The sequence below is a fragment of the Schistocerca piceifrons genome, chromosome 4 (assembly GCF_021461385.2).
Source record: "Schistocerca piceifrons isolate TAMUIC-IGC-003096 chromosome 4, iqSchPice1.1, whole genome shotgun sequence".
NCBI lineage: Eukaryota > Metazoa > Arthropoda > Insecta > Orthoptera > Acrididae > Schistocerca > Schistocerca piceifrons.
The window spans coordinates 204,303,377-204,318,265 of record NC_060141.1 but is presented as its reverse complement, the minus strand read 5'-3'; the positions used below and the strand labels follow the sequence as shown (position 1 = coordinate 204,318,265).

The 14,889-nt window shown below is 40.9% G+C and overlaps 1 protein-coding gene across 1 annotated transcript in view; it reads right to left on the bottom strand.

The window, feature by feature from the left end:
• LOC124795731 overlaps positions 1-14,889 on the bottom strand; it is a 745,624-nt gene that overhangs the window by 106,729 nt on the left and 624,006 nt on the right. The window contains exon 5 of the mRNA XM_047259814.1: positions 4,574-4,669. Within this exon, the coding sequence (XP_047115770.1) occupies positions 4,574-4,669 (96 nt within the window). The remainder of the gene's footprint in view (positions 1-4,573; positions 4,670-14,889) is intronic.

Here is a 14,889-nt window from a genome sequence, read left to right as displayed (position 1 = left end):
AGTCCCCCATGACTATTGGATTTTCGTCTCCCTTTGTTTATTGAACCATCCATTCAGTATCCTCATACACACTCCTATCTCTTCATCTTCGGATTGCGACTTCGGCATGTATACCTGAACTGTCGTTGTCGGTGTTGGTTTGCTGTCGATTGCTATCTATCATTGAATTGTTCACAGTAACACACTCTCTGACCTACCTTCCCATTCATAACGAATCCTACTCCCCTTATACTATTTTCTGCTGCTGCCGCTATTAACCCGTACTCATCTGACCAGAAATCCTTGCCTTCTTTTCATTTCACTGACTGACTCTCACAATTTCCACATTGGGCCTTTGTATTTCCTCTTTCAGAATTTCCAGCTTCCCCCTACCACGTTTAAACTTCTGACATTCCCCGACTCGACTCGTAGAACGTTAGTATATTATTCAACCTTTTTCTCAGAGCACCAGAGCACCTCCCCTTTCGCAGTCCCCTCCTCCCCCCCCCCCCCCCCCTTGGAGATCAAATTGCGGAACACTGCCGAACTCTTTTGCCAGTACACAGATCATGATGATACTTTTTCCATTACAGGCCACAGGTTGCATATCTATCTTTAATGCAGTTATTTTCATTGCTTTCTGCATTCTCATGCAGTTGATCACTGACGCTTTCTTTCGCCTTTAGGGGCAACAAAGTGCCCTGAACCTCTGTCCGCTCCTCCGCCCTCTATGACAAGTACCTATTAGATGACTTCCAATGCTGGAAATCTTCGGCCACCAGTGTTGATGATTTTTATTCAAAATGTAAGTTTGGGTGTCATCTAACCCGTGATCGAAAATGTTTCAATTAGTAATCGATTCGCTACCCCCTTTTTTACATCATTTTTGTTCGTTGCGTTTGTTCGGGGCGGACGTTCCATGACACCCGTCCAAATCCGTTTTTGAACCATTCACTTAGTTTCTTTTTTTATATTACAGAGGGCAGCTAACCCTCCGACCGAACTCGGTGAGTTAACACCCCCACAGAATTTGAGCGGTGTCTGGATTCGAAACCGGCTCGTATACCGTTCTTCGGGTCCCTGTATCTACGCCTTTCTTCAATAGCAAGTTACAGCGCTTCCTCACTTCTTAACTGGATTTACCATTGTGCTTTTGATGGATTTGTGATATTCTAATATAACGCTGTATTAATCCCATCTGTCGTCTCGCGGTTATTAATGCCATCGATGTAACTTGAAACCACATTGAAACTTCCTGGCTGATTAAAACTGTGCTGAACGGGAACTCGAATCTGTGACCTTTGCCTTTCAGGACAAGTGCTCTACCGACTGATCTATCCAAGAACGAGTCGCTACTCGCCCTTATTGATTTACTTCCTCAGGTAGCTCCTGAACCTGCAGTTCTTCACAATGACAAAGAAAGGCGAAAAACGTCAAACCCTAAATCCCTAATTTACGCGCAGCGATCATCAATTAGCTTGTTGCTGCATTGTAGGGTACTAATCAGCGATATGCTAGTCTGTGATGTACATTCTCTTATTGTGCAAGTAGCCAGTAGTAGGAGAATGTAGAAGATGTAACTTTCAAAGATGTAGCATTTTTTGAGTACCGTTACTAAAAAACTCTGTTTTGTTATTCGCACGGAAAGCAAGAGCTCCTAGGCGATGAAGTGCAGGAATCGTGGACGAACATCACCAACGGACAAGTAACCACGGCTGAAAGCCACTGATCTCTGATCGGAATGATGCAATATTTGTTATTTATTTTCTCCTATTTGCCAATGGAGATGTTATGTGTGTTGAGCTGTTTGTGAAACGTTAGTTTGTAGATTAGTAGGTTATGTACCAGTAGGCTCAGTTCTATTATCCCAGACCTTAGTGACGGAAACGATTCGTGCAAGTAGTATCAGAAGCTGAAATATTGAATTAGAACTTTTGCTGTGGCTATAACTTGAATCTGAGTCTTCTGATTCTTAGGGAGATTTTTCTAAACACAACATTGCGGTTACAAGAGTTGCACGGACTTCCTTGGTTCAGTGCCTAGTGAGCCGAAGAACTGTGTTCAAGTCCCGGCCATGGCATAAATCTTATTTCACTGCTTCAGCTTTTATCCCTATCGAAGATAAAGTTGTGAATCATATGTCTGCGAAAAATTGTAACGGCATCAGGCCAACAGTTTCATACGATTTTTTTGGTAAAATACGTTTTGAGAAAACTTTAAGGCGTAATTAACAGCCGAAAGTCATACTGTTGGGGATCTGCGGACTAAATACAAAACAAAGAAGGAAAAGGAACAGCAAAAGTTCCATAATTTACATGTGGAGACGGCCTAGAATCTTGTCATAAGACTCTCTAAATTGAAAGTCTTATATGTGAAAATATTGTAGCAACTTTTGAGGATTCTATGACATAATCAAATCAGTGTTTAAGGAAGGGTGGACAAATTTTATGCCTCGTGTATTGTATAAAAAAATCTGTTTCCAAGACTGTAATGGTACAAGGATGTTTCCTTGCGCTCTATTCCTTAAATGAAGACATCTGAATGCACTTTATCACTAAGCGAATTAATATTTTTAATTGATAATATATGTATCCTAAATTATTAACAGAATAAGGTTAAAATATTATCTTCGATATTTAGTTTACGACTGATTTATAGCCGGCCGGAGTGGCCGAGCGGTTCTGGGCGCTACAGTCTGGAACCGCGCGACCGCTACGGTCGCAGGTTCGTATCCTGCCTCTGGCATGGATGTGTGTGATGTCCTTAGGTTAGTTAGGCTTAAGTAGTTCTAAGTTCTAGGGGACTGATGACCTCAGAAGTGCTCAGAGCCATTTGAACTGATTTACAGTTTACAATAGAAAGTACGTTATCGGTAAGGAACTAAAGGAACATTCTTTTTCCTGTGTGCATTATTAGAAAGTGTCTATACTCACCCACACTTTCCTACAGAATATCTGTTCCTACCCGCAACCCTAGTGGTGTCCTTTGAAACGATTACATTCAGATTACATTTTCATAAGTGGAGTGCTATCTCCTAGGAGTGAAGGATGAAATTAGGAAAACCAATTGTTACGGACATCTCCGAAAGAACAGATAACATCTTCATATATAATACATAATAGTGAAGGCTCAACGGCCATTTGACCATCTTCTTCTGTGTGGATGCACAAACAGTGCCCGAACTCTTACAGGAATCGGCAAAAAGCCGTGAGTAATGAGTATAATGCACAGGTGCACTACGATTATAGTGTGGGACAATAAGTTGGGAATGTGGGTCTCACGGGAGGCGTCCCTACATTCGCACCATCCTCTGTGTCCTCGGTGGCTCAGATGGATAGTGTGTCTACCATTTAAGCTGGAGATACCGAGTTCGAGTCCCGGACGGGACACACATTTTCAATAGTCCCCGTTGACGCCTATATGCAGCTAGGGGTATTCATTTCATTGTAATTTCATTTGATAAGTAATGGAGAAAACCAATGTGTTAACTTCACACTGGCCTCCTTCAGCTGATTTATCGCCTAACTACTTCTTTTTGTTCTCGTATGTAAACAGAACTAGCGTGGACAGCGTTTCTCATCACCTCAACAATCTGTTGAACTTTTCCAAAACCAGGTACCAACAACAGAGTCGACGAAATTTCTCAGTTATTGGTTAGAACGTATGAGAACCTGCATAACTTCTTAAAATGATTATTTTCAGAAGCGAAATGTTTTTCATTCTATTACGCAGACGTAAAAGGCGGCCATCGTAAAACAGGAAAACATTTATTACCAGTGGATACTGTCGACACCGAACGAGAGAGGTTGGGAACAGCCCCTGTTCAGTAAACGTGGATTTCCATCTAGGTAGAACTGTGACAATGTATACTGTAATTAAGACACAAAGCAATTAATGACAGAGGCTGCCAGTGGGCATTGATTTAAATCAACAAGGAAAGTTAAAAATTTATGCCAGATCGGGATTCAGGCCCGGGTCTCCTGATTACGAGGCAGATGCTTGACCACTGTACCACCCGCACGCAGCAGCGTATACTTCCCTAGCACGTCTGCCGTCAGACTCAAATTCTCAACTTATCCGCACAATTCTGACGTACTGCGCTTAGCCCATTATCCTCATTACTACCGGCACTTAGCCGATTCTCGTAAGAGTTCGGTCATGGGTTGCATCCGCAATGAAGTGATGAATTGATTGTCTGCGCCTTAATTATTGGCCGCGCGGGGTAGCGAAGCTGTCTGAGGCATCTTGTCACGGTCGGCGCGGTTTCCCCCCTCAGAGGTTCGAGTTCTCCCTCGCGCATGGGTGTGTATGTCGTCCTTAGCGTAAGTTATCTGAAGTTAGGTTAAGTAGTGTGTAAGCCTACGGACCGACGACCTCAGTAGTTTGGTCCCGTAAGACCTTACCACAAATTTCCAAAACTCCTTAATTATATATGTGGTGTCTGTTCTTTGGCACATATCCGGAAGAACAGATACCACGTGTATAATACTGTAATTTCGGAGCGGCAGTACACGTAACCTCTGTTACGGTAAAGGGGCGTATTTCCGCCTTGGGGCAGGGACGGCTGTCGGCAGTAGCGATGCGCGTCACGTACCGCGCCGATGGCGATGGTGGTGACGACGTGTGCCAGGTCGAGCAGCAGGTTGGCGGCCACCACCAGGATCCACGGCACCAGCAGCAGCCGCCGGTCCTGTCAACACCACACCGGACATCAGTGTCGCACGTCAAAGAAACACGTACAGCTGCCTTGAAACGGCGAAACATGCACGTACGAAGTAAAACTGCGAAGTTAAAAATTACTATCCAGATAATGGAAATATTACTCTCCGTGCAGGTCTCTGATAAACAGAAAAACTGTATCGAAGTATTTGGGTGTTTTTGTGACCGAGCTATGACATTCCAGCGTTCATGTAGAAGATGTGGTTCAGAAGCGAAATAATTTCAAGCTTGAAGTCGGACAACAAGTAACAGAAGAAATACCTTTTCCGTGTGATATAATTACAAGTGAACCATTTTCTGTCCTGTACTGTACTGTAAAACCTTTCTTCTTGTGAAATTTCGCAATTCTATGGCAACTTGGAGCATCATCTAGGTTTTACTGGATGAGTTAGCAGCCATCAAAATGTGTGATACAAATGACTGTATCTTTTGACTGCTTTGACTTAGAAGCCAACGTTATAATACCGCTGGAGCGCCATAGACAAACTTGATACATCTACCCGTTTCTGAGACAAAAAGGGCGACAACAGACGGGCGAAAAGACAGACAATCTGATAACAAAGATAATAAACGACAAAACAATTTTCTTATCATGCAATTGCAAATTAAACATTTTAGAATTTTGTCCTTTAGTTGTACTGTGAATCGTTGCATCTTGCTGAATTTCACGATTCTAAGTCAGCGGGAAGTGCCCTGTAGGTTCTGATGCATGAGTTTGCGAGTATCAAAATATGTGACACAAATGGCCGTATCTTTTGATTGGATTATCCGTTACTGAGAAGAAAGCGGTTTTAACAGACGGACAGAGACAGACAAGCAGGCAACAAAGTGCTTCTATAAGAGTTCCGTTTTTAGCGACCTAGCTAAGGAACCTTAAAAATAATAACTGTAATAATAATAATAATAATGGACCCCGTGGAGGCCCGGGAAAAGAATAGGCCTCCGGTATGTTCTGCCAGTCGTAAAAGGCGACGAAAAGAACAAACCACTAATAGGGCTAACTCCTCCTTTTAGTGTGATTGGTTGGTTCAGGACAGAACTAATGAAGCCTCGGACAAGCGCTGTCATGGTCAGGGACGACGCCTGATCCCTATGCCCGTCCACAATGGTAACGACACTGCTAGCCACACGGAAAATAATTTAAATCCAAATAGAGGTGTTTTGCAGGATATGCTTCCTGCAACCACCCTAGAAGGAAAACGAAGGCAGAGGATGAGATGCTCAGATGAAGTTAACTGACACCTCATGTTCTGTTATTACCAAGTAACAAACTTAGGAACAAACACAACTGGATACAGATCACAAGCATACACAACATTTATTACCAGGTACCCAGAATTAAAATTTTTAACGGAACAACGACTAGCTGATCAGAATTAGGAAACATCAAACAACAAGTACAACAAATACTGGAACAAAATATTGTGCAATCAGAAGAAGAAGAAAATACAGTAATGGACTCAAACATCCCAGAGCAAACAAAGAAAAACATGCATCAATTAAACAATCGCAAACAAAGAAAAACATACATCAATTAAACAATCAGAGGAAAACGAAATCTTAAGACAGCCACCAGAACAAGCACAAATAGAACACAAAGTGACACACATGTTAGATATAGAAGAAAAATTTCAGCTGACATATATAGAATACAAAGACACAAATACAGACATTAGACCATTCTTGCATAGACCACCAAATAACCCACAAGTCGAAACAACAATAACAACTATCAACACAATCATACACAACAAAATAAATGAAAATAAAACTATGGAAGAGTTACCACTACTGGTTTATATAGGAGCACTCACTACACTAAATATACACACTAGGCAGAGATCAGAACAAACCAACACACAGTAGAAACCCAAAAAACCAGCATGGCAACACAGGCTACAGATCGGAATAGAAAAACTGAGAAAAGACATCGGACAGCTAACACAATTTATAAGGAATGAAATATCAGACAAAAAACGAAAAAGGTTAGGTAAAATCTCACGACAAGAAGCGATAGAGCAATTAGATGAAAAAAAGCAGAAATTACAATCATTGGCCAAACGACTTAGAAGATTCAAAAAAAGTTAAAATAGAAGGAAACAAAACCAAATATTCAACACGAACCAAAAGAAATTTTACCAGGCAGTAGATAACACACACATTAAAATAGACAATCCGCCAAACATAACAGACATGGAACACTTCTGGAGCAACATATGGTCAAACCCAGTACAACACAACAGGCATGCACAGTGGATACAAGCAGAAACTGACACATACAAGATGATACCACAGGTGCCTGAAGTGATAATTTTGCAACATGAAGTCACCCAAGCAATTAACTCTATGCACAATTGGAAAGCCTCTGGAAAAGATAAAATAGCCAATTTCTGGCTAAAGAAGTTCACCTCAACACATTCACATCTGGCTAAATTATTTAACAGTTACATTGCGGACCCATACTGAGTCCCTGATACACTTACACAAGGAATTACTTATCTGAAACCTAAAGATCAAGTAGACACAGCAAACCCAGCAAAATATCGCCCCATAACATGCTTACCAACAATATACAAAATATTAACTTCAATCATTATACAGAAGTTAATGACACATACAACACAGAACAAAATTATAAATGAAGAACGAAAAGGCTGTTGCAAAGGAGCACGAGGATGTAAAGAGCAACTGATAATAGATGCAGAGGTGGCATATCAAGCTAAAACCAAACAAAGGTCGCTACACTACGCATACATTGATTACCAAATAGCTTTTGATAGTGTACCCCACTCATCGTTACTACAAACATTGGAATTAGACAAAGTAGATCCTAAATTGATACAGTTCCTAAACATGGTAATGAAAAATTGGAAAACCACACTTAATATCCAAACAAATTCAAATAATACCACATCACAGCCAATACAGATTAATTAAGTGTGGAATATACCACGGAGACTCATTAAGGCCTTTCTGGTTCTGCCTTGCTCTGAACTCACTATCCAACGTGCTAAACAATACAAATTATGGATACAATATTACTGGAACATACCCACACAAAGACGGCCGCTATGGCCGTGCGGTTCTAAGCGCTTCAGTTTGGAACCACATGACCGCTACGGTCGCAGGTTCGAATCCTGCTTCGGGCATGGATGTGTGTGACGTCCTTAGGTTAGTTAGGTTTAAGTAGTTCTAAGTTCTAGGGGACTGATGACCTCAGAAGTTAAGTCCCATGGTGCTTAGAGCCATTTTAACCATACCCACACAAAATCACACATTTGCTATACATAGATGATCTAAAGCTACCGGAAGCAACAAATCAACAACTCAACCAATTACTAAAGATAACAGAAGTATTCAGCAATGATATAAATATGGCTTTTGGAACAGACAAATGTAAGAAAAATAGCATAGTCAAGGGGAAACACACTAAACAAGAAGATTGGATAACCACAGCGACTGCATAGAAGCGATGGAAATAACAGAGGCCTGTAAATATCTAGGATACAGACAAAAAATAGGAATTTATAATAAAAATATTAAAGAAGAACTAAAAGAAAAATATAGACAAAGACTAACCAAAATACTGAAAACAGAATTGACAGAAAGAAACAGGACAAAAGCTATAAATACTTATGCTATACCAATATTGACCTACTCATTTGGAGTAGTGAAATGGAGTAACACAGACCTAGAAGCACTCAATACACTTACACGATCACAATGCCACAAATATAGAATACATCACATACATTCAGCAACAGAAAGATTCACATTAAGCAGAAAGAAAGGAGGAAGGGGATTTATCGACATAAAAAACCTACATTATGGACAGGTAGACAATTTAAGAAAATTCTTTATAGAATGAGCAGAAACTAGCAAAATACACAAAGCAATCACTCATATAAATACATCGACTACACCACTACAATTTCATAACCACCTCTACAACCCTTTAGATCACATAACATCAACAGATACGAAGAAAGTAAATTGGAAAAAGAAAACAGTACATGGCAAGCACCTGTATCATCTAACACAGCCACACATAGATCAAGACGCATCCAACACATGGCTAAGAAAAGGCAATATATACAGTGAGACGGAAGGATTCATGATTGCAATACAGGATCAAACAATAAACACCAGATATTACAACCAGCATATTATTAAAGATCTCAATACCACAACAGATAAATGCAGACTTTGCAAACAACAAATGGGAACAGTAGATCATATCACAAGCGGATGTACAATACTAGCAAATACAGAATACACCAGAAGACATGACAATGTAGCAAAAATAATACATCAACAACTTGCCATACAACATAAACTAATAAAACAACACGTTCCCACATACAAGTACGCACCACAAAATGTACTGGAGAACGATGAATACAAATTATACTCGAACAGAACCATTATAACAGATAAAACCACACCACATAACAAACCTGACATCATACTCACCAACAAAAAGAAGAAATTAACACAACAAATCGAAATATCCATACCCAATACAACAAATATACAGAAGAAAACAGGAGAAAAAATTGAAAAATACATCCAAATGGCTGAGGAAGTCAAGGACATGTGACATCAGGGTAAAGTTGACATTATACCGATTATACTATCAACTACAGGAGTCATACCACACAATATCCAGCAGTACATCAACGCAATACAGCTACATCCAAACTTATATATACAACTACAGAAATCTGTAATTATTGATACCTGTTCAATTACCCGAAAGTTCCTAAATGCAATGTAACATATACTGTACAATTAAAAGGAAGTCACGCTTGATCAAGATCCGCGTCACTCTCCATTTTTAACCAGACATAACGTCTGAGAAAGAAAAGAAATAATAAAAATAATAATAGTAAAGATGGAAAGAGTGCTTAGACGGTCTATACAGGAAGACGAACTTGAAGGGCACAAGACATAGATGGATATGAGATGGCAGATATGACACTGCGTGAAGAATTTGACAGACCACTGGAAGACCTAAGTCTAAACAAGGCTTCTGGAGTAGCCGGCATTGCCTTAGTACTATAGATAGGTAGCCGTAAAAAAAACTATTCCATCCGGTATCCAAGATGTACAGGCACGTGAAATACCGTGGCTCACACTTCTTCAAGAAGAATACAATAATTCCAATTGCAAAGAAAGTAGTTAAACATTGCCGTACTATTAGTTTAATCGCAAAATACTGACACGAGTTCTTACAGAAGAATAATAAAGCTGGTAGAAGCCGATCAAGGAGAAGATCGGTTTCGATTTCGCAGAAGTGTAGGAATACTGACACTACGACGTATCTTAGAAGCTAGGTTAATGAAAATCAAACTTTCGTTTATAGCATTTGTAGACTTACAGAAAACTTTTGACATTGTCGATTTGTATACTCTCTTTGAAATTCCGAATTCTGTAATCAAAAAAAATGGCTGCTCGAAACGCACAGACGTTATGGGGGACATACACCTGGCTTACATAGGACCTTCGGTAGCAATCGGTTGCAGTACCTCAACTGTGGGTTAAGTGAACATTATTAGGGACCACCTGTAACCGCTTATACTTGAGTCACTTTTGGTCCTTTGTAGACGTCAGACAACGGCTGGTCAAATACATAACAAGAAAATTCGCGGAACAGCACCCTTTTATTTTATTTTCGTAGTTCAATATGCTATCTTGAGGGTCAACATGCAGTTCTCAAAGATCATCAATATTGGCATACTGGGGCCACCTGTTTTTGGACGTCGTGAATAAATTCTCAAATGCTTCCTTCTCAGTTGCAATCAAGTCTTCAAAGGAAGCACTTGAGAATTTACGACACCCAGGAACAGATGGCCTGAGTATGCAACTATCGACAATCTTTGAGAGGTGCAAGTTGGGCACGAAGACAGCGTATAGAATTTCTGAAATTGGTAGCGGAAATAAAATAAGGTAACTTCTCAAATTGCACGGCTGTTTGTCAATTTCCTTATGCTTGATGTCTTTCCCAACAGCAATGGCATCTTCCAGCAGCATAACTGTGTCTGTCGAAAGGTCAGAAATATGCTTCGGAGGTTTGAGGAGATTGATAGTGAACTCACGTTTCGGCTTATCTTAATCCAATGAAACCGAACTGAGACGCTATCGGGCGCTAGCTCCGCTCCCACGAACCATCAACCCGTAAATTACGGGAGCTGTATGACCCGTGTGTAGGCGTCTGTTGTCACAAATCTCTGGGAACCTATCATGTACTTGTCGAATGCGTGGCATGTAGCCGCACGGTTTGAGGCGTCATGTCACGGGCTACGCGGCCACTCCCGCCCTAGGTTCGAGTCCTCCCTCGGGCATGGGTGTTTGTGTTGCTCTTAGCATAAGTTAGCTTAAGATAGTTTAAGTAGTGTGTAAGTCTAGGGACCGACGACCCTAAGCAGTTTGGTCCCTTAGGAATTCAGACAAATTTGAACATGGGATGCGGAATCACTGCTGAATTGCGTTTCAGAGGTGAACCTCTACAGGTGGTCATAATGTCTTGGCCCATACAAAGGTACGTAAAGCTTTCACCATACAGTAACAATCAAACTAAACGTACTTAGGTGTGCAGGGTTATTGAAATTAAATTATAAATCTTACTTGATTATTACAGTAACACAGACCAGCATTGCGCAGACACGTTGTGTCCAGGATGTGGCATATAATAAGTGCATAACTTGAAGAGTCAGTGGTTCTTGTTACGTTTGGAGAATATCGCATTGTAAGGAGTGAATTTTAAGGGTTAAATAGTTGGAGAAATTGTTAGTGTATAGCGTATTATTTAGTTAAACTGTAGTTAGATGTAGTATGTAGGCCTGCCAAAGGTTACTGTTAGTTTGAAGCATTGGTGGTCGTCTTCTCAGGCAGCGTTACATCCTGAAAGAGCCGATCTACGAGACTTGCACGCAATCAAGCCATGGTCGAGATGTCTCAATGGTGCAGACAACGAGATGGAGGAAGTAGCTGCTGAAAGAATCGTTAGTATAAAATAATTCGTTATGTTAAGTTCTGTGGTAGAATATTAATTATGAAGGGTATAATTAAGCAGTGGTTATTACTAGCGAATAGTATTTGTGGTGTTGAGTCACGAAGTCTGTCAAGTTTAACGAAAAGCTGTCATGAACATCGATTAAGGTGTTTAGAACCGACTACCTGATTTATTTATAAAATGAATCACGGATAAGGAATTTAAATGTAATTTTGAACAGCTGATCAAAGAGAGACAGGAAGAAGCAAAGAAAGATGGAGAAAACGCAGAAACGGTTATCCACGAAGGGTGGCGAGACGTAAAAAAGGGGCAGGAATTCAAAAAATGCTTGGAGGAAATGCAAAGGGGACAGGAATCGGTAAAAACCGAAATAACTAAATTAAATTTAAAATACAAGGAAGTTAATAAATATGTAGTAGATATAGAAAGTCCTTTAAGTGAGCTATAAACTGCAAGGTGTCAAACAAATAACACATCTTACATTGAATTCCTGAAACATTTCCAGTTACCTCGATATGTCACATGATACGGTTACGTGAAAATGTAGGAATCTTATTGATCAACAAAGCAAAGCGAATAAACAAACCGGCATTTCGTGAATATAAGCCTCTAACACTCACACTAGAAATTAAACACAAGTAATTTCCCGACCCGAACTAGAAGACGCAGTTCTGAGGAAAAGGAGAATTTTACGACGGCACGCCATCTTGCACAGGAGAAACCTTCAACCAGGGACACCTGGTGGACACAATAAGACGCCACAGCCACTGCATAGGGCGCCAGCAAAAGCAGCCCTTGTCCCTGCTTTTAATGACGACCCCTCGGAAAGCCCGCGATCGCAGACAAACGTCTGGAGAAACTCATAACATTGGTGACGCACTGTAGCCACATGCGTTAAAACTCACATGAAAGAAAAAGCTATTTATCTTAGTATTACGTATCAGAAGTTAAAAAAAAATGGTTCAAATGGCTCTGAGCACTATGGGACTGAACATCTAAGGTCATCAGTCCCCTAGAACTTGGAACTACTTAAACCTAACTAACCTAAGGACATCACACACATCCACGCCCGAGGCAGGATTCGAACTTGCGACTGTAGCGGTCGCGCGGTTCCAGACTGAAGCGCCTAGAACCGCTCGACCACACCGGCCGGCTCAGAAGTTAAGCTACGCTCTACGAAGAAAAGACGCCAGTGATAGGCTACAAAACTCTGGTGGAAGGAGATATAACACGTACGAATGCCCTGACTGAACAGAAAGAAAACGCTTGGCCACCAGCTTTGATATAGCCAAGATTGCAGATGGAGTAATTTGCATCTTCTCTTGCAGAGGATAGTCGAGTGTTTAAGCAAGGCGACTCGCGCAATGTTGAGACGATTGCGATGGTCATTATGTGAATATTTGTTCACAGGCTCGTCTTAACTCGTAAGGGGTTAAACTGCGAAGTCTCCTGGTATGGAGAATCGCAATGAGCACTGACAGTTAACGCTTGCGAGGGATTTGAGGGCAACGACGTTCGCGCTATTCCAGCCAAATAGCGTGTACACTTGGCTTCGCCGAGGACGTAGGAAATGTATCCGACTGGTGTCTAACAGTCGAGAGAGATTTAGAATAGAATCTCAGATTCACGGCTCGCGCCGACAGCCGCCACTGCCGCCGCCGACGCAAGGTAATCCCATACGGTTGCACTACGGCAGCCAGTGATATTCCATTGACACTCAGAACTGCAGTCGTCTCCATCTCTCCTAATTTTCGTACATTCAACCATGATCTACAGTTAAACGTATTCACGTTTGTAGGGCTTAATTGAATCAGGAACGTAAGGGCTGATCTAACAAAAAGGATTGATCAGCCACTGTAGGGTTATGAATTGTTTCAGTTGTGTTCTTCTTTTTGATTGTTCCTTACCTCATTCAGTTTTATGTATTTTCATTGTGCGTTTTAGCGTTATTGGTATCTCTTGCCTCAGTTGCATTTAATTTGTTCGTATTTCTTATCGACCCCCAGGCATGCTCCTCAACCATCTTACCACTAAACAACCTTATAATAGTTAGGAATTTCGGTTCACAGTTGTGAACACCCTGTATCAGTATTTCTCCATCCTGTACGTAATTTTGCTAACATGGTTATGGCATGATGTCATACTTAGAGTGAAAATAAAATTTAATAACGAAAATCTAAGATTTAATTTTTTACAAATATATAGTTACGCCTGAACCCGTACACTAATTTCTGTTAGCAATAACGCTTCCTTTACAGGGAGTGTAGTGGAACCGACATTGATATCATTGTATGATTACATTACTGTGCATATTGCAGCACTCTTCTGAACTTTGCATGTGTGAGATGGTATCTTGCTATCTTTCCGGTTATAGGTTCAACACCAAAATCCCAAAACACTCACAGAGCATCCTTGTACAGCTGTGGTAGGAAGATATATCAGAACTAGTCTCACACGTGTTAGATAATGGCGACCCTGCCAGGGTGGTAAAATACCATGGTAAGGTGGTCAACCATATGTAATTACTAGGACAAAAAATGTCCTCTTAAAATTTTTCGTATAAAATTTTTGTATTGCAGCTTCCAATGGAAAATATTAGTTGATACTGACAATTCAGTAGGGAGCCAGAGACGTACAATGCACTGAGAGATGTACGCAATGTTCTCATAAGTATAGTTGTAACACCACTGTTAGCTTTAAGTTTTTCTAGCATGTGCGCAGGTGGCTGACATTGCTCTAAGAAGTTGCTCCTAACACAACTGGTAAGTGACGGTCGTACAGGCTTGTTATTCTGTTAAGGGAATTAGGAACAGGAATGAAAGGGTGAAGGGAATAATTTTATGAAGCGAGTAATGTCGTACGATTGCACGATTACACGAAGTATGGCGCGTCAGTTAAAATTGCAAAGACGGGAATCAGAGAGATTAGCAATGGCATATCGAGACCTTGATCGAATTGAGAGTGACACCAAGCAAGATAACGTACGGAAACTTCAGGACAGGACGACGGACGACACAATGCCTGGAGAAATAGATCAAGGGGTCCAGCAGGACGTAAACACCGTGCAACAAGGCGGGGTAAGCGGCGACCAACATAATGCAGAGGTGCAGGAAGTGGGGAACGTCCTAAATATGTACGAGGGTCACTCCAAACGAAATGCACACTATTTTTGTAAA